This window comes from Furipterus horrens, unplaced genomic scaffold, assembly GCF_987537825.1.
Source record: "Furipterus horrens unplaced genomic scaffold, mFurHor1.1.pri manual_scaffold_4, whole genome shotgun sequence".
Classification (NCBI taxonomy): Eukaryota; Metazoa; Chordata; class Mammalia; order Chiroptera; family Furipteridae; genus Furipterus; species Furipterus horrens.
This window is the reverse complement of record NW_028327174.1, coordinates 168,468,968-168,490,307: the sequence shown is the minus strand read 5'-3', so window position 1 is coordinate 168,490,307 and position 21,340 is coordinate 168,468,968. Positions and strand designations below refer to the sequence as shown.

Here is a 21,340-nt window from a genome sequence, read left to right as displayed (position 1 = left end):
AAGCCACCTGATAACAATGGCCCTGAACTGAGCCTCTGACAGGTTTCTTATTTGTTCATCTGTCAGGTTCTTCATCTGTTGCCTGGTGAGCTGCGCCACCGGGATTTCTATAGTTGTCTGCCTCATTTTGACAGGTGCGTTTTGCTTTCTTGGGCCGGCTGTAGGGGGCAGTGCCTGTGTACTCGTCACAACCCAGCGACCGGCGCAGATCTGCAACCTTTTTCGCCGCTCTGTGGCCCTTTGTTGTCACTGCCCAGCAACCAGTGGCTACCCGCAACCTATTTCGCAGCGCCGTGGCACTTTGTGTGGGGGCGGGGGTCCAAGATGGATTCCTGCAGTTATTCTGCTAGGAGACCGGGATCCGTCCTCCCGCCCTCTGAGCCTCACTGTTCGGGGTGATGTGGTGGCTGTTTTTCCCAGCGTTGGGGTCGCAAGCTGCTGGGGTTAGACCACAGCTGAGATTGCTCTCCCTGCCGCTGTCCCTGGTGCGACTGCAAACAGCTCCGCCCCCTTTCGCTCTTCTTACCTGCCCAAAGGGCGCCGCTGGTTTATAACTTTGTACGTTGGGCTTCCGTGTAGTTTTATTTTCTGGAATTTCTAGTTATCTTTTGTTTTGAAGTAGTTGTATTCCTCTCTAGTTGTAGAGGGAGACCGAGCGTGTCCGTCTAAGCCTCCATCTTGGCCGGAAGTCCCACTCATTTTCTTTCTTTCTGCAACTAAGGAAGCAAATGTTAAGAAAATGATCATTTCATAAATATTCAATGAGGGTCACATAGTAAAAGCCATAGGTATCTGATTTCTGTTTTCTACAGGAATTAGAGTTAAAAACAGAACTGGAAGAAGACCTAAAACTGAAAGCTGAGGACCTTGATGCATTTAAGATGAAAAGGAGGAAAGGTTCATTTGGAAGTATAGACCAATTGCAGGTTTGTCAATTCTATTTAGTGGTTTTTGTTTGTTTGTTTGTTTGTTTGTTTTTCTTCTATTTGATGATTGTCTAAATAGAGGTGAGAAATGGTGAACTCTAAATAAAATTTTCAAACATTAAGTTTTTGCCACTTGAGGTTAACATTTCTAATATTTCTTCTGTGACTTTTATTTAAAAATTCTTTTCTCATCTAGAAATGTGCTGTATTCTTAGTTCAGTAGAAATGGGTTTGTTTAAATGCTCTGGAATGCATACATAAAACCCATATTCTCTAGATTGTATTTATTCCCATGTCAAAACTTGTTTATTCTCATGGACACATACTCATATATTTCTAAAAAGCAGAGCTCTCCATCCATTTTATATGCACCATATATAATAAAAAGTTATTGTTTTAGTGCCACATTTAAAAAATGAAATTCAGCCATGAGCAGTATGGCTCAGTTGGTTGGGCATTGGCCTGAAAACCAAGAGGTCGCAGGTTCAATTCCCAATCAGGGCACATGCCTGGGTTGTAGGCCAGGTCCCTGGTTGGGGGTGTGTGAGAGGCAACCGATTGATGTTTCTCTTGCACATGGATGTTTCTCTCCCTCTATTTCTTACTCCCTCCCTTCCCTCAGAGTAAATAAATAAAATCTTTAAAAAATAAAATTTATAAAACAATATCAAAGTTCAGAGAAACAAAATTTTAATGTTATGTAAATTCAAAATGGCAGTTCTAAAAATCTTACCAAAAAATACTGCACCTAAAATTGTAATTACACTCAAATGCATATACATTGACTTGATTCTGAAGAAATTTTCTCCCTAAATTTTATACTTTAATAGTAAAATTTAGTTCATAAATGTACAGCAGGTCCTTGAATAATGTTTTTTCATTTAACATCGTTTCATTATAATGTTGATGAAATGTCTTAGGAAATTTACTTTGGTTTATATCAATTAGCTTATAGTAAAATTGTTTTCATTATACGTAGTTTTGCTTAAAATTTCAGAACCTACCAATGATGTTGTGAGGACTTATTGTATTCCCAGTTATTTATGTTACTAGTGTATTTTAGAAATTGGTTAAAGAGCATTTCTGGTGGAAAGGGTATATGGGGGTAGGTAGGAGAGGTAAGAATGCAAAGAATAGAAAGGCCTGTGTTTTAAAATGTTAAGGATCTAAATTTTAAGTGAATACAATAATAAAAATATTCCTGTTGCTTGTACTGACTTCATATTTTTTAATGTTGTAAAGCAAAAACACATTTTCCAGAATTTGACTCAAAACAAGGACAAGATTATAAGTTAATCAATATGAGTATCCAGAGAGCTTATAATAGGACATTGATTTGATATGAAGTTCCTTTATAAGAAGAAAGTATTTAAAATTAGAACTGTATGGTAGGAACTTTTGCTATAAAAAGAGAAAAGACAAATCAAGAAATTTTCAGAAAACTAAGATATGGTGAATTATACAAATCATAATAACCTTCATTGTATCAATTGCAGAAAAATCCATTTATTATTGTTTACCTAAAAAAACCTGTATTATTTTAGCAGACTCCTACCCATTCTTTAAAGCACAGCTGAAGTATTACCTACTCTGCAGGGCTGGCATTGACATTTCTTCCATTTTTCAGACAAGACCAATCCCTTTCTCCATTTTTGTTTACATGGTACCTAGGAGTTAGCATTTATTATCAACAATAAATTTTTTGGTTTCTTTCCTGTTGGAATGGAGCTTATGAAAGCTCTGTTGTTCATCTTTCAAACCAGTCTCATAGTCAAGGAATGTTTGTAGAATATGTTTAATTGCTAGACTTCATAGGATCTCATACATGGACTTTCTAAGGTATAGCTGGATTTAACAAAAGTAAAGTATCTTTATAGTTGTTCTAAAATATCCTTTCTGTTCCTAAAAATTGTAGAGGTACTATTTTAGGCTTCAGTGTGGTTTGGATGTAATAGTGTTATAGGACCATACTTTCTAGTCTGAGGGGAAGACTGGTAGCTCTAGACCAACTTTGCTGTGGCCATTTTGCTCGTTTTTTTTCTCATGCACATTTACTGTCTCATTGTCTTAATGTAGATTTCTAGGAACGATGTTTGTTTGTTTTTAACCGAGTTTGAGAAGAACTGGAAAATAGTACTATGTTGATTTGTTATCTATTTTCTGTTGTTAGTTGGCATTGCTTCACTTCCATAAACACATAGCGCAAATGAGTGCTTGGACAGCCATATTCTATTCATATTTTTGTTTGTTCTTATTTCTGGGTATCTTTAATTCAAGAGAGTATTAAGATGCTTGTTTTGGAAATCTTTCTGACTGTATTTTATTGTATAATTATTTGATGATTAAAGGATACAGTACAGAGTGGATTTCCATGCTCCATCCTCTATGCCTTCAACTGTGTGTATCCATTCATTCAGTTCATTGATTAATTGATTTAATCAGGCATTCATTCAGTCACTCATTTAACATTTTATTGAAGACCAACCATGGGCCAGGTTTTGGGGATACAAAGTTGAAAAGTGCAATCCCACAATCAATCAAGGATCTCAAATTGGGGAGGCAGGCTGTAGAGCAACCAGCACTGTAAGTGCTATGATGGAAGTATGCACCTCTATGACAGAGAAAAAGATTCCCAGGGTGTTCTTAGAACTAATTATTAATATATGTAAAGAAAATTGACAGCCCTTTCTTGGTTAGCCTAAAAAATCCCAGACTTGGACATATTTGGGGAGTAAATTTTAATTCCTTATTAAACAACACAACAAGATGTTAACTGGAACCATGTGCTTCTAGGCAGTTTTAGGAACACTGTTTTGTTATTTTCACTAGTAGTTTTCAAATGTTCATTTAAGGTATTTGAGCCAACCTGAAATTATATTACCATTGCAGAAGGAAAACAAATAACATTTCTTTGAAATTTTAATTTAGAAATTGGATGAGCAAAAGAAATGGTTAGATGAAGAAGTAGAGAAAGTGCTAAACCAACGCCAAGAATTAGAGGAGCTGGAAGAAGAGCTAAAGAAACGGGAGGTCATAATTTCTAAGAAGGAGGCCCTGTTACAGGAGAAGAGCCACCTGGAAAATAAGAAGTTGAGATCTAGTCAGGTATTCTATTTAATATGCTGTTTCATTCCAGTTGTAAATCATATAAAGTAGGATTTTTTTCTCTAGAAGTAAATCATTGTGAAGTCAGAAATCAGAAGAAAACTCCTGGTTTTCAGTATATTTTGCTTACTACTGCTTATCTAACGGCCATCACTAAAACCTATCGCAGTTTTGAAGTGAAATGTTCAGTGTTCTTCCAAGTATGATTTATTTATTACTAACTTTTTTGGATATTTGAAAAATTGTGGTAAAATATATATAACATAAAATTTACTATTTTGAGTATTTAAAAAATATTTTTTGCCTTTTTTATTGTTGTTCTTTTACAGTTGTCCCAATTTTTCCCCCAATGCTCTCCCCTGCCATTCCCTTCACCCCACGCATTTTTAAGTGTACAATTCAGTGGCATTAATTACATTCACAATGTTATACAACCATCACTAGTATCTATTTCTAAAACTTTTTATTACCCCAAACAGAAACTCTGTAACTGTTAAGCAGTAACTCTCCGTTTCTCTTGGAAACTTCTTTTATTAACTTTAGTGGATATTTTCAAAATAAATATTTGATGCTGTATACTGAACATTGGAAATCTGGAATAATAGACTTGAAAATGATCTAGCTGTCACTACTACCCAAAGTTAGAGGTTTGCAGGGTTCCTATAAAAGAAGATTTTATGTAATGAATATCTGTTTATTTTTCAAATTATAAAGACTTGGGAATCTTTACAAAAATTTTTGCTGGAGGACTTGAATTTTTTGAGCCAGTCAAAGAAGTGGTTTTTTGAAGGAGTTTGCCTCAGTTTCAAGTTTTGAAAAAAGAATGATTGTGAAGGGAGTTGAAGGACCATGAGATACATTTTTTGATGTATCTTTGCATATCTTCAACATTAGCATCAGCAACAACAGAATCTAAAAATGAAGCTGGCTTGCCACAGACTTGAAAAGGACTTTCTACCCAAACCTTTGCCTCCAGTAGGCCTTGAGTTCTGAGGTCAATCTAAATATTGAATCAAAGAACAAAGAAGATCAGTGACCTGCCTCTTTATTAGATCTGCCTTTCATCCAAAATCTAGAACAGTAGGATCTGAGTTGACAGTGGCATATTCTTAACCTCTCCACCTCAAAATAACAGATAGACAGGAATGGGGACCTGTACTGACCTCTGCTCTATCCTCTGTTCCCCAAACATGTTAAAATACTTATTAGCACCAGGCTGCTTTAATAGGGTTATGGGCACCCCCTCCAACCACCCTAGTTGCTGGTGCTATATCCAGGTAGCATGCTCACATTGGCTGTCAGGGTGAAGTTTTAAAAGGTGCCGCTCAAAACATGTAAATGAGAGCAAAGGGGAGTACCAAATTAAAATATCAAGTGAGTAAATAGAAGAAAATAACATGGGACCTTTATGATATGTTCTGTATCATAAAAGAAGAAGAAATAATAAAAAGGAATAAGCAGGAAAAATCTCTTTCCAGAAATAAGTTTATTACATGATACAGAAGAAAAATGAAAACAGAAACTTTATAGTTTCAACAAAATGTAATATTTAGGAACAAGAACATAATGAGATAAGTTGAGAGTACAAATAAAGGAAACCCATAGTAGATCAAGGCAAAATTGACTCAAGACTGTGCTAATGAAACAGAAGGAAAACTTGAGACTGTATACTACTATGTTCTGTTTTGAATAAAAGGCATAAAAATATTATATCTTTTTTCAGTGTTTAAGAAATACTTATAAGAATGGGGATGGACTGGGGGGAGGTGAGTGCAGCAGCAGAGAGCAAAGGGGGAAAATGGGACAACTGTAATAGAAAAACAATAAAAAATAAGTTAAAAAAAGGAATACTTATAAGAATTGATCATATGCATTTCAGATAAGGAACACGATAGTTAAAAAACTACATTCATACCATATACGAATTTAACTCCAAAATGAGTCAAAGACCTAAAATAAATGTAAGAACTAAAACTAGCTAAAACTATAAAACTCTCAGAAGGAAACAAACAAATCTTCATGACCTTGGATTAAGCAGTGGTTTCTTGGCTAATACACATAAAGCATAAGCAACAAAAGAAACATTAGATAAATTGGACTTCATCAAAATTAAAAAACATTTGTCATGCAAAGGACACCATTAAAAAAGTGAAAAGACAACCCACATAATGGGGGGAGATATTTGCAAATTATATATCTGATAAGGGACTTATATCTAGAATATATAAAAAACAACTCAATAATATAAAGAAAATTCTATTAAAAATGGGCAAAGGATCTAATAGACATTTCTCTAGAGAAGATAAACAGATGACCAATAAGCACATGACAAAATGCTTACCATCCTTACAATCAGGGAAATTCAAATCAAAATTTCAGTGAGATAGTATTTCTCACCAAGGATGGCTATAATCAGAAAAACAGATAATAAACAGTGGAGATATGAAGGAATTGGAACTTTCATACACTGCTGGTGGGATTATAAAATGGTTCAGTTGTTTTGGGTAACTATCTTACAGTTCCTCAAAAGATTAAACATAGAATTACACATGACCTAGCAATTCCACTCATAGGTATATGTCCAAGAGAAGTAAAAAACATATCCAAACAAAAACTTGTACATGAATGTTCATAACAGCATTATTCATAATAGCCCCCAAATGAAAACAACCCAAATGTCCATCAACTGATAAATGGATAAACAAAATGTGGTATATCCTTACAATGAAATATTATTCAGCAGTAGAAAGGAATGAAGTACTGACACATCTTACAACATGGATAAATCCTTAAAATAGGTAAAGTGAAAGAAGCCAGTCACAAAACACCACATACTGTATGTGAAGATAGAGTAAGGATATTTTCCAGTGGAAAAGAATTATCTACTACCTAGCCCGTTTCAAGAAACTACTGGAGGATGTACTCCACAAAAAAGAGGGCATACACTATGAAAAAGGAAGGCTAAGGACTGAAAATGTGATCCAACATGGAAATTCCCAGGATAATACCAAAGGAGAATCCCAGAGCAACTTGTCCAGCGTGGAGCTGGGATATGGAGGCTCCAGGTAAAATGTTTTCAGACAAATAATGGAATGAAAAGATTTTCTGATTTAAATTTGATCAAATGAAAAAATTGTGTTGAGAGGAATTTTATAGTTCTATTGGAGAAGAATTAGTTGTAAGATACAAAAAAAGCTATATCAGGTGGAAGTATGATCATTTTTAAATAATATTCACAAGATCATGTAAACTGGATATTGATTCAATGTAAAACTATAATATAATACATATTGGGAGAATGGAGGGAGAAGTGGCAAAGAAGGCATAAGAGTGCTAAATCCTGATCTTTCATAATCGACAGTCAGTAGACAATATCTAAAATTGATAGTTATTTAGAAACATGGACATTAACACCAGAAGAAATAGTTAAAAAAAACATTGAAGATGGTTGTTTCTGGGGAACAGGACTCAGATGAAAGGGTAGGGTAGAGGACAGCTTTTAAAAAATTATAAACCTTATGGTAGTATATACATATAATTACTTTGATGAAAAAATAAGTAAAAAATTTACTTAATCCATAATAAAGATCTCCATAAATCTAACTGGCTGTATTTTCTGACCAGAATGAAACAAGTAGAAACAAATTATATGTACAACAAACCAAATCTCAAACTCTAGGAAATTTTAATGTAATTAATTCTGTGTAACCAGGTCAGAGAAGAAAAGTTCAATTTAGAAAATAATAAAAAAGAAATCTACTAGGCGATTCCTAAGGGCCCATGTGAGTGACCGGGGGTCTCTGTTCCTTTTTTCTTCCCCCTTCCCCCTTTCCTCTTCCCCTTTCCCCCTTCTCCCTTTCCCCCTTCTCCCTTTCCCCTATGGGCCCCGGAGTCGGGCTGGGAGTTTCCTCTTCTCTCTACCCCCTTTTCCCTGAAAAAAAAAAAAAAAAGAATATACTACCTTTCAAAGCTTATGTTGTATAGTCTGGTGTGGCCAAGCAATACTTGTTAGTAAGTTCATTGTTTGAACTTCCATTTTTTAAAAAAAGGCATTCAACTTAAGATTTTAGAAAATGAGTTCCCTTCCCCCTCCCCACAAAAAATTAATGGGAGAAAGCAACCATGTGGAGGCTAAAAATATATTCATTTAGTAATTTTCTCTACATTTTTCCTAATTATACACAGTCTGGATTTCTAGTAACTTTTTTTGGTGTCTTGTTGATTGTATCTTTTTAGGCCTTAAACACAGATAGTTTGAAAATATCAACTCGCCTGAACTTGTTGGACCAAGAATTGTCTGAAAAGAATGTACAGCTCCAGAGTGGCACAGCTGAAGAGAAAGGAAGGATCTTAGAACAAGTTCAAGCCCTCCAGAAAGAAAAAGATCAGCTACAGAGACGAAGAAACAGCGTGGATGAGAAACTTAAAAATGGCAGCTTGTTATCACCTGAAGTAAGTCAGTATTCTTTGGAACTGGAAGTGCTGTATGATGGATCACTTAGATGACTTCCTTTGTCTCTGTCACTTAAACATAAAAATGATAAATCTGGTGAATTTTGTTGTCTTGAGAATTCATAAGATGCATTGAGTTTACCTGGCACCATGAGCCATGCTTGACTAGAGACTACCACGTCCTAATGCAGAGGTCCTTGAACATGGCCCCTTCCTGGGTTGCCAGGGATTGGGAAACCCTTTCCTGGAGTCTGGCCTTTCTCACCTGGGTTTCTCATCTGAACTCACAGAACAGACAGTGATTTGAAGGAACTCTTTCTCATTTCTTCCAAGAAGGGCACCTTCTTTCTCTCTGTGCATCTTTCTCAAGTGATACTAGGTAATTAATTACATCCAATGGATGCTTAGGGCATTAAAGGTCAATTTTTTCTGTTACATTGGCTGAGAAAGACTCAGTGTTCAGGAGCACATCCCCTCCTGGCAGACGCAGAAAATTCAAATCCCAGTAAAAATACCCTTTAGTTAAGAGTTTTCATTTAAGGGACCATATAGCTCGTCTCACCTTTACTTTTAATTATATAGAAGATACTTCATTTATTGGCTATCAAATCGCCCCAGACTTTGTCTTTTTTCAGAATTTTACCTCAGTTGGCAATGGTATCTATGTCCTGATGAGACAAAGATGAGTTTTTGAGTGAGCCAGAATTTCTCTTCGAATATCTATTTTGATGTCCTGTTATTACTGAAGCAAGAGAGAATGACTAAGAGAGCATAGCTGGGAAACATGCACAGAATCGCAGAATCTTGCAATGTTTTAGACTGGAGCAAAAATTAGAGGAACTTAAGGGGGCTGGATAAGAAGGAACAGGAGAAAGGATTTTATGATATTAGATTATTGCTCATTGAATTGATGAAAAGTATTAAAGACTTAAGTTGATTGGGGGCTATGTGTTATTATGAGCCTCTACTGCCCTATTTTATACCTCAACTTAGGTAGCTGTGCAGAGGAATACAGAATCAGGCTGTTCTCCAAGATTGTTTATACTGGAGCCCAGGTTTGTAAATTTGAAGGTATGAGAGCCTAAGATACAGCAAAACATATAAGTATTTAAGGAATTCTTGCCTGCCCAGGAGTGCTACTGGGCCCTATGGAAGAAACGGCAAAAGCAAAAAAGAATTATGCTTCTCTTGAGAAATTTATACTCTATCCGGAGAAGAGAGACAGAAGGAGAAGAAAACTCTAAATTCCAAAAAACATAAAAAAAGTTATAGACAAAATAATAAAGCCATACTTATTACATTAGCAATGTGGTTATCATTTGAGGGAAGGTTATTAAGGCAGCCTTTGTAGATTGGAATCTTGAGCTGGATTATGAAAAACATACTATACTATATTAGGCAATATAGAAAAGGCCATTTTAGATAGAACACTGTTAGATAAGGCACGGAGGAGGGAATGAGCAAATTATGTTTGTGGAAGGGTAAAGGGTTCATTATTGTCCTTAAGAAACATTTAGTTTCTTTTTCATGTGGAATTCTATAACTAAAATAATGTAGGGTTTTGTGATGAAAATAGAGGAGTGTGCTTGCTACCTATTTAGAAGCCACTCTGGGTCCCATTTAGTCATGGTAGCTTCTCTGCACCTGTCTCCACATGGCTGGTTCTTAGTGTAGCTCTGAAGTGGGCTCTGCTCTCCCCATTGTTTTCAATCCAAGATTAATATTAGCAGATAGATCTGCCAATAGCAGATGGTGGGGAACATGAACTGCTGACGAGACACAAGACAAGAAAACCTAGGTGGAATGTTTTGCTGTTTTGATGTTTTCAAACTTGCTTAGAATTATTTTCTCTTTTGACAATAATTAAAAATATTTTTCTAATTGTATGACTTTATGGTATAGTGATAGGGTATTTATTTATTTGTTTATTTATATTTATTTTTAGAGAGAAGGGAAGGGAGAAAGGGAGAGAAACATCGATGTGTGGGAGACACATTGATTGGTTGCCTCTCATACGCCCCCAAACCTGGGACCTGGCCCACAACTCAGGCCTCCACCCTGACTGGGAGTAGAACCGGCAACGTTTGGGTTTGTTACAGAACCCCTGGGCTACTCCAGTTGAAAACAAACCCACGGGCTCTTTAGTTAGGGGCCCGATTGCCCGCCGCCAAAATTATAACTCTCAATACCAGAGTTTAGTGAAAAGAAAAAGAATTGTTTATTTAACAGTTATATAGATTTAGTTATTTGCAGATTTCTGTTGTTAAGTCTTATGCTCTTTAAAACACCCTTAAACACATATCCTTGCCTCCCCCCCTACCAAACCAGGCTAGTTTTAGAAAAGTTAGAGAAACCGCTTCCCTACTTTCCAAACACAGTTCAGCTTTACCAGCAGCTGCCAATCACTCAATTCTGATTGGGGAGGTCCTTTCTGTGCTGTGGTGCCCTCCAGCTCTCAATGCAGGACCGCCTGGATTCTCAGCCTCCTTGCAAACTGCCTTCTTCCTGCAAATCGCATGGATCTCCTCTCCTCAAAACCGCATGGCACGAGCCTCTTAAAGCAGCCTGGAGACCCCTTCTCCGAGTCACATGGAGAAGGCCTCTTTACCAAGCCACGTGGAGGGAGCACACAAGAGAGCGAGAGAGCGAGAGCCCCAGACCGAGCGCGTGAGCGTGAAAGAGAGAGATAAAATGTCCACAGCTGCTTATATATCCCTGACTGCGTCATCTGACGCAGTGGGCGTTGCAAACCGTTCTGACCATTCACAGACCCTTACGTAGGCTCTGTGTGCTTTCCATACCGTCCCCCGGTTCAAGACTCCTCCCATCTACCTGAGGCTTTGGATGCATTAAAGCCATTTTGCATAAAAAAAAGACACAAGCCACCGGCCTCAGGCATGTGGAAGCATTCTGAAAGCTGCTTCCTTCTCCCCATCCCCCAGCTGCAAACTCTGGGGATTTTTGGACTCCCCTGTTTCTGTAACAGTTTCCCCCCTCTCAGACTTAGACCCTTTATAATCTTATAAAGGACAATGGGCGAAGGTCTCATGCTCCTCTAACTGCTTCCTGCTGGACGTGGTCGTTGTCCTGCCTACCCTAGGGTCTAGAAATCCCTAATAAGAGTGGGGATGTAGGGGAGGGTGGCCTTCCCACATGGGGAAGGATCTTGCAGAGTCCAGGTCAGTTGGCTGTTCCTGGGTAGCAGCATGCTCAGTTTCCAAGGGCTGGCACTGCTGGACAAGCTGGCATCCTTGTCGTATTCTGAGGGCAACAGATTTGGCAACAGGGTTAAAAAAAAAAACACAATTCAACCTACAACCACTATATACAAAAGGCAGGAGTTAATTTTTCAATGTCCCACATTAGAAAAAAGAAATGGCTTCTTTGGAGGAAGGTGTGCAGGGCATGTCACACCTGTCCAAAGCCTTTTTGCCCACTTCACTTAGCTTGGGCTGAGGGGTATAAATTTTGGATTTCCCCCCTCTCAGACCTCTGGGCCCTTTCTGTCCAAGCCATTAGGACAGAAAAGAAACCAGTTTTAAAGTGAAGCCCACAGACCACCCCATACTTCACCAACTCAACCACTTAGTTCAGCCAAACCGTTGAGTCTCAGGAGGTGGCGATGCAGATGGGCTTCTTAGGTGAGGCCTATATGTACAGATAATCACTCAGGTAGAGATCATAGGCTTACGCCCTATGAAAACAGAAAGAACATGCATATTAAATCACACAACACAATTGACAAACCAGTCTTCAAACCTGAGAGACTGTCTTATGGGGAAGACATCCAGTTGCAAGGCACTTGACATTCTTCTTGCCTGTAAATAAAGCATCCTTGATAATGTCACAGACTTGGTTTAACTTTCAAATGAAAAACAAACTTTATAGACAGTTAGCTGCACTGAGCATTGCAATTTTCCTTAAGTCATGATTTTTCTCCTTAAGATTACACTCCTTGTCAGTAAAGGGACTGCATTAAGTCCAGTTTTAATTTAGCCTGTTCATTTGCATAAACACAACAAGAGCAGTGATTGATCACATATGATCTTTAAGTCTACTTTGCTGGAACTTACACAAGGAACTTTCATGTTGACTTTAGTCTGCCCATCAGGGCACAGAAGCTGAGCCACACACCTGCCATTCAGCCTTGCCTGTAAACACCTGCTTTCCCAAGTCCTTTGGGTTTTCCATTGTGCCTTAAGGTTCTTTCTAGCCATCTTTCAGGAAAGCAACCTTCGTTCCTTCCCTGGAAAGACTGCCATGAACCGCACAACCAACCAAGGTGTCAGGCCTTTTTCCTTCTGGGTTTTCCTTAGCTTCAAAAGTCAAGTTCAGTTCTTCAGGGCTTTCTGGTAACAACCAGAGCCTAAGCATGCCTCCTTCAGGCATGTCATTCCAGTCAAAGTCTTGGTTAACAATACCTTTATTAACAACTGGTCTTTTTAGTTTTATGCAAAGAAACCTAATGTCATTTCTTACTCCTTTAAATTGCCAAATTCTGGAGGGATCAGGTAAGGAGAAAAATACACAGTGTGAAGGAAAATCCTTGTCCTTCTAATATTCCCAAAATTGCATTTCCATGCCTTATACTTTCTTTTGTTCACTTTCCTACATGTGAAGTTTTCTTAACTTTCTCTGGGAAACCTCAATTTTCCTTTCAGATTATATGGCCAGTACCAATACAGAGAATTCCAGACCCTTCCTAGGCCTCAGAGAATTCTAGACCTTACATAGGTCTCCAATGGCTAATGCCAAACCAATACAGGGAATTCCAAATGACCTTTCATAGGTCCCCAATGGCTAAATGCCAATCCCAACACAGGGAATTCCAAATGACCTTTCATAGGTCCCCAATGGCTAAATGCCAACACAGGGAATTCCAAACGACCTTTCATAGGTCCCAAGGCTAAATGCCAACACAGGGAATTCCAAATGACCTTTCATAGGTCCCAAGGCTAAATGCCAACACAGGGAATTCCAAATGACCTTTCATAGGTCCCCAATGGCTACATGCCAATACAGAGGTACAGTAACCATACAATTAGACCACAAGTAGTTGAGGTTTCCCTTTTCCCAGGTTTAAAAAACTTTCACAACCTTTCTACATATTTTTATGACTTTCCACAAACCTTCTGCAACATTCACAAACTTTCCATATATTTACCCATTCAGATTTAACCATAACCCATTTCCAATTCTTTTCCACACTGTAAAGGACTCTACCCAAACTCAGTATTTAGCAGCTAAAATTTCCCTAGACTTGTAGATATTCTGCAGTTTTCTGAAGCTTAGACCTTGCAAACACCTCTCATGCAACAATGACTTGAATGTTTAGACATATACCATTTTGCAAACAAAGCACATCACCTTAAGAGCATACCTAACCCACCATTTTGCCCACTTCAAAGATGGTGGCAGCATTACATCCAGCATCTTTAAAGACGGTGGCACCCATAAGTACCACCCACAAGATGGTGGCAAACCCATGTGACTTATCCACCATGGTGGAGCACTCACGTGGCGTACCCAAAATGGCAGTATACCTATGAGGCTCAGTGTCCAAATCACAACCTTCATGCGGGCTCTGGAGGGAGAGACCCATTTCTCCTCCTGAAGAGGTGGAATCATTGGCTTTGCAGTCACTTCAGAGGCCATAACCAAAAGGCGTGCTGAGAGGGAAGTCCCTTGAATCTGCAGACGGGTGGGCACTGCAGAAGCCATGCCCACCTGCAGAGAGGGCTGCGCCCCAGGAGCCCTGGATGCTGCCTCGGGAGCTGCCCCTACCTGTGGAAGGGGTGGTGCCATGGGAGGCGCCTTTACCTGGGCGCAGTTTGGCGCCAAAACAGTTCCTTTGTCTCCCGGATTTAGAGAGTTAAAGAGGGCTACTTCTTCATTTTCCTCCTTCTCCGGCGTTTGACTTTCAGGAAAAGGCTTTTTGGCCTCTTCTTCCCTCTGCACCATTATTTGGCCCTCTACCTTCACCAAGGCTTCATTATACAACTTTACAGATGCATCTAGATAATAAACATCTTCCCAATTTCCTGATTGCAAACAGTACCTCTTTAATTGATTAATCATAAGGTAATTCAGAGAACCATTCACAGGCCACCTTTTCTTACCATCCAGAATGTACTCAGGCCAAACAGTGTTACAGTAATAAATTAACATTTTCTTAGTCATAGGATAATGACAGTACATATTCCAATTTTCCAAAATTCTCTTCAGTGGACTGCACTCAGGGGCTTGCCAAGAACTGCTTTTATTGACCCAGACATACATGACAATGGCTAAAACCAGAAAAACCCCAAGGACCAGAAAGCATATATACCACTCAGACATCCATAATTCTGTTACTTCCAGGAATTCTCCTAATTGGACAAACAAATCTAGTATCCACGATGCCATTATTTCAGAAATACTTCAGAAATAAGTTTTAGCAAACAATCTTACTTCTCTAATCCCTTCTCAGTTCTATTTTCTTTTCACCACATTGGCGTGCTTAGGCGGTTGGCGCCCTCAGAAGCTGTCTCCCAAGGGGGTCGACCTGCCACGGGCAATTATTAACGTCCCATCTGGGTCGCCAAATTGTTACAGAACCCCTGGGCTACTCCAGTTGAAAACAAACCCACGGGCTCTTTAGTTAGGGGCCCGATTGCCCGCCGCCAAAATTATAACTCTCAATACCAGAGTTTAGTGAAAAGAAAAAGAATTGTTTATTTAACAGTTATATAGATTTAGTTATTTGCAGATTTCTGTTGTTAAGTCTTATGCTCTTTAAAACACCCTTAAACACATATCCTTGCCTCCCCCCCTACCAAACCAGGCTAGTTTTAGAAAAGTTAGAGAAACCGCTTCCCTACTTTCCAAACACAGTTCAGCTTTACCAGCAGCTGCCAATCACTCAATTCTGATTGGGGAGGTCCTTTCTGTGCTGTGGTGCCCTCCAGCTCTCAATGCAGGACCGCCTGGATTCTCAGCCTCCTTGCAAACTGCCTTCTTCCTGCAAATCGCATGGATCTCCTCTCCTCAAAACCGCATGGCACGAGCCTCTTAAAGCAGCCTGGAGACCCCTTCTCCGAGTCACATGGAGAAGGCCTCTTTACCAAGCCACGTGGAGGGAGCACACAAGAGAGCGAGAGAGCGAGAGCCCCAGACCGAGCGCGTGAGCGTGAAAGAGAGAGATAAAATGTCCACAGCTGCTTATATATCCCTGACTGCGTCATCTGACGCAGTGGGCGTTGCAAACCGTTCTGACCATTCACAGACCCTTACGTAGGCTCTGTGTGCTTTCCATACCGTCCCCCGGTTCAAGACTCCTCCCATCTACCTGAGGCTTTGGATGCATTAAAGCCATTTTGCATAAAAAAAAGACACAAGCCACCGGCCTCAGGCATGTGGAAGCATTCTGAAAGCTGCTTCCTTCTCCCCATCCCCCAGCTGCAAACTCTGGGGATTTTTGGACTCCCCTGTTTCTGTAACAGTTTCCCCCCTCTCAGACTTAGACCCTTTATAATCTTATAAAGGACAATGGGCGAAGGTCTCATGCTCCTCTAACTGCTTCCTGCTGGACGTGGTCGTTGTCCTGCCTACCCTAGGGTCTAGAAATCCCTAATAAGAGTGGGGATGTAGGGGAGGGTGGCCTTCCCACATGGGGAAGGATCTTGCAGAGTCCAGGTCAGTTGGCTGTTCCTGGGTAGCAGCATGCTCAGTTTCCAAGGGCTGGCACTGCTGGACAAGCTGGCATCCTTGTCGTATTCTGAGGGCAACAGATTTGGCAACAGGGTTAAAAAAAAAAACACAATTCAACCTACAACCACTATATACAAAAGGCAGGAGTTAATTTTTCAATGTCCCACATTAGAAAAAAGAAATGGCTTCTTTGGAGGAAGGTGTGCAGGGCATGTCACACCTGTCCAAAGCCTTTTTGCCCACTTCACTTAGCTTGGGCTGAGGGGTATAAATTTTGGATTTCCCCCCTCTCAGACCTCTGGGCCCTTTCTGTCCAAGCCATTAGGACAGAAAAGAAACCAGTTTTAAAGTGAAGCCCACAGACCACCCCATACTTCACCAACTCAACCACTTAGTTCAGCCAAACCGTTGAGTCTCAGGAGGTGGCGATGCAGATGGGCTTCTTAGGTGAGGCCTATATGTACAGATAATCACTCAGGTAGAGATCATAGGCTTACGCCCTATGAAAACAGAAAGAACATGCATATTAAATCACACAACACAATTGACAAACCAGTCTTCAAACCTGAGAGACTGTCTTATGGGGAAGACATCCAGTTGCAAGGCACTTGACATTCTTCTTGCCTGTAAATAAAGCATCCTTGATAATGTCACAGACTTGGTTTAACTTTCAAATGAAAAACAAACTTTATAGACAGTTAGCTGCACTGAGCATTGCAATTTTCCTTAAGTCATGATTTTTCTCCTTAAGATTACACTCCTTGTCAGTAAAGGGACTGCATTAAGTCCAGTTTTAATTTAGCCTGTTCATTTGCATAAACACAACAAGAGCAGTGATTGATCACATATGATCTTTAAGTCTACTTTGCTGGAACTTACACAAGGAACTTTCATGTTGACTTTAGTCTGCCCATCAGGGCACAGAAGCTGAGCCACACACCTGCCATTCAGCCTTGCCTGTAAACACCTGCTTTCCCAAGTCCTTTGGGTTTTCCATTGTGCCTTAAGGTTCTTTCTAGCCATCTTTCAGGAAAGCAACCTTCGTTCCTTCCCTGGAAAGACTGCCATGAACCGCACAACCAACCAAGGTGTCAGGCCTTTTTCCTTCTGGGTTTTCCTTAGCTTCAAAAGTCAAGTTCAGTTCTTCAGGGCTTTCTGGTAACAACCAGAGCCTAAGCATGCCTCCTTCAGGCATGTCATTCCAGTCAAAGTCTTGGTTAACAATACCTTTATTAACAACTGGTCTTTTTAGTTTTATGCAAAGAAACCTAATGTCATTTCTTACTCCTTTAAATTGCCAAATTCTGGAGGGATCAGGTAAGGAGAAAAATACACAGTGTGAAGGAAAATCCTTGTCCTTCTAATATTCCCAAAATTGCATTTCCATGCCTTATACTTTCTTTTGTTCACTTTCCTACATGTGAAGTTTTCTTAACTTTCTCTGGGAAACCTCAATTTTCCTTTCAGATTATATGGCCAGTACCAATACAGAGAATTCCAGACCCTTCCTAGGCCTCAGAGAATTCTAGACCTTACATAGGTCTCCAATGGCTAATGCCAAACCAATACAGGGAATTCCAAATGACCTTTCATAGGTCCCCAATGGCTAAATGCCAATCCCAACACAGGGAATTCCAAATGACCTTTCATAGGTCCCCAATGGCTAAATGCCAACACAGGGAATTCCAAACGACCTTTCATAGGTCCCAAGGCTAAATGCCAACACAGGGAATTCCAAATGACCTTTCATAGGTCCCAAGGCTAAATGCCAACACAGGGAATTCCAAATGACCTTTCATAGGTCCCCAATGGCTACATGCCAATACAGAGGTACAGTAACCATACAATTAGACCACAAGTAGTTGAGGTTTCCCTTTTCCCAGGTTTAAAAAACTTTCACAACCTTTCTACATATTTTTATGACTTTCCACAAACCTTCTGCAACATTCACAAACTTTCCATATATTTACCCATTCAGATTTAACCATAACCCATTTCCAATTCTTTTCCACACTGTAAAGGACTCTACCCAAACTCAGTATTTAGCAGCTAAAATTTCCCTAGACTTGTAGATATTCTGCAGTTTTCTGAAGCTTAGACCTTGCAAACACCTCTCATGCAACAATGACTTGAATGTTTAGACATATACCATTTTGCAAACAAAGCACATCACCTTAAGAGCATACCTAACCCACCATTTTGCCCACTTCAAAGATGGTGGCAGCATTACATCCAGCATCTTTAAAGACGGTGGCACCCATAAGTACCACCCACAAGATGGTGGCAAACCCATGTGACTTATCCACCATGGTGGAGCACTCACGTGGCGTACCCAAAATGGCAGTATACCTATGAGGCTCAGTGTCCAAATCACAACCTTCATGCGGGCTCTGGAGGGAGAGACCCATTTCTCCTCCTGAAGAGGTGGAATCATTGGCTTTGCAGTCACTTCAGAGGCCATAACCAAAAGGCGTGCTGAGAGGGAAGTCCCTTGAATCTGCAGACGGGTGGGCACTGCAGAAGCCATGCCCACCTGCAGAGAGGGCTGCGCCCCAGGAGCCCTGGATGCTGCCTCGGGAGCTGCCCCTACCTGTGGAAGGGGTGGTGCCATGGGAGGCGCCTTTACCTGGGCGCAGTTTGGCGCCAAAACAGTTCCTTTGTCTCCCGGATTTAGAGAGTTAAAGAGGGCTACTTCTTCATTTTCCTCCTTCTCCGGCGTTTGACTTTCAGGAAAAGGCTTTTTGGCCTCTTCTTCCCTCTGCACCATTATTTGGCCCTCTACCTTCACCAAGGCTTCATTATACAACTTTACAGATGCATCTAGATAATAAACATCTTCCCAATTTCCTGATTGCAAACAGTACCTCTTTAATTGATTAATCATAAGGTAATTCAGAGAACCATTCACAGGCCACCTTTTCTTACCATCCAGAATGTACTCAGGCCAAACAGTGTTACAGTAATAAATTAACATTTTCTTAGTCATAGGATAATGACAGTACATATTCCAATTTTCCAAAATTCTCTTCAGTGGACTGCACTCAGGGGCTTGCCAAGAACTGCTTTTATTGACCCAGACATACATGACAATGGCTAAAACCAGAAAAACCCCAAGGACCAGAAAGCATATATACCACTCAGACATCCATAATTCTGTTACTTCCAGGAATTCTCCTAATTGGACAAACAAATCTAGTATCCACGATGCCATTATTTCAGAAATACTTCAGAAATAAGTTTTAGCAAACAATCTTACTTCTCTAATCCCTTCTCAGTTCTATTTTCTTTTCACCACATTGGCGTGCTTAGGCGGTTGGCGCCCTCAGAAGCTGTCTCCCAAGGGGGTCGACCTGCCACGGGCAATTATTAACGTCCCATCTGGGTCGCCAAATTGTTACAGAACCCCTGGGCTACTCCAGTTGAAAACAAACCCACGGGCTCTTTAGTTAGGGGCCCGATTGCCCGCCGCCAAAATTATAACTCTCAATACCAGAGTTTAGTGAAAAGAAAAAGAATTGTTTATTTAACAGTTATATAGATTTAGTTATTTGCAGATTTCTGTTGTTAAGTCTTATGCTCTTTAAAACACCCTTAAACACATATCCTTGCCTCCCCCCCTACCAAACCAGGCTAGTTTTAGAAAAGTTAGAGAAACCGCTTCCCTACTTTCCAAACACAGTTCAGCTTTACCAGCAGCTGCCAATCACTCAATTCTGATTGGGGAGGTCCTTTCTGTGCTGTGGTGCCCTCCAGCTCTCAATGCAGGACCGCCTGGATTCTCAGCCTCCTTGCAAACTGCCTTCTTCCTGCAAATCGCATGGATCTCCTCTCCTCAAAACCGCATGGCACGAGCCTCTTAAAGCAGCCTGGAGACCCCTTCTCCGAGTCACATGGAGAAGGCCTCTTTACCAAGCCACGTGGAGGGAGCACACAAGAGAGCGAGAGAGCGAGAGCCCCAGACCGAGCGCGTGAGCGTGAAAGAGAGAGATAAAATGTCCACAGCTGCTTATATATCCCTGACTGCGTCATCTGACGCAGTGGGCGTTGCAAACCGTTCTGACCATTCACAGACCCTTACGTAGGCTCTGTGTGCTTTCCATACCGTCCCCCGGTTCAAGACTCCTCCCATCTACCTGAGGCTTTGGATGCATTAAAGCCATTTTGCATAAAAAAAAGACACAAGCCACCGGCCTCAGGCATGTGGAAGCATTCTGAAAGCTGCTTCCTTCTCCCCATCCCCCAGCTGCAAACTCTGGGGATTTTTGGACTCCCCTGTTTCTGTAACAGTTTCCCCCCTCTCAGACTTAGACCCTTTATAATCTTATAAAGGACAATGGGCGAAGGTCTCATGCTCCTCTAACTGCTTCCTGCTGGACGTGGTCGTTGTCCTGCCTACCCTAGGGTCTAGAAATCCCTAATAAGAGTGGGGATGTAGGGGAGGGTGGCCTTCCCACATGGGGAAGGATCTTGCAGAGTCCAGGTCAGTTGGCTGTTCCTGGGTAGCAGCATGCTCAGTTTCCAAGGGCTGGCACTGCTGGACAAGCTGGCATCCTTGTCGTATTCTGAGGGCAACAGATTTGGCAACAGGGTTAAAAAAAAAAACACAATTCAACCTACAACCACTATATACAAAAGGCAGGAGTTAATTTTTCAATGTCCCACATTAGAAAAAAGAAATGGCTTCTTTGGAGGAAGGTGTGCAGGGCATGTCACACCTGTCCAAAGCCTTTTTGCCCACTTCACTTAGCTTGGGCTGAGGGGTATAAATTTTGGATTTCCCCCCTCTCAGACCTCTGGGCCCTTTCTGTCCAAGCCATTAGGACAGAAAAGAAACCAGTTTTAAAGTGAAGCCCACAGACCACCCCATACTTCACCAACTCAACCACTTAGTTCAGCCAAACCGTTGAGTCTCAGGAGGTGGCGATGCAGATGGGCTTCTTAGGTGAGGCCTATATGTACAGATAATCACTCAGGTAGAGATCATAGGCTTACGCCCTATGAAAACAGAAAGAACATGCATATTAAATCACACAACACAATTGACAAACCAGTCTTCAAACCTGAGAGACTGTCTTATGGGGAAGACATCCAGTTGCAAGGCACTTGACATTCTTCTTGCCTGTAAATAAAGCATCCTTGATAATGTCACAGACTTGGTTTAACTTTCA

The 21,340-nt window shown here is 40.5% G+C and overlaps 1 protein-coding gene across 2 annotated transcripts in view; it reads left to right on the top strand.

The window, feature by feature from the left end:
• KIF27 (kinesin family member 27) overlaps positions 1 to 21,340 on the top strand; it is a 90,836-nt gene that overhangs the window by 50,668 nt on the left and 18,828 nt on the right. For both annotated transcript variants that reach the window (XM_090275884.1, XM_090275883.1), the window contains 3 exons: positions 813 to 926; positions 3,855 to 4,031; positions 8,268 to 8,483. In XM_090275884.1, the coding sequence (XP_090132010.1) occupies positions 813 to 926; positions 3,855 to 4,031; positions 8,268 to 8,483 (507 nt within the window). The remainder of the gene's footprint in view (positions 1 to 812; positions 927 to 3,854; positions 4,032 to 8,267; positions 8,484 to 21,340) is intronic.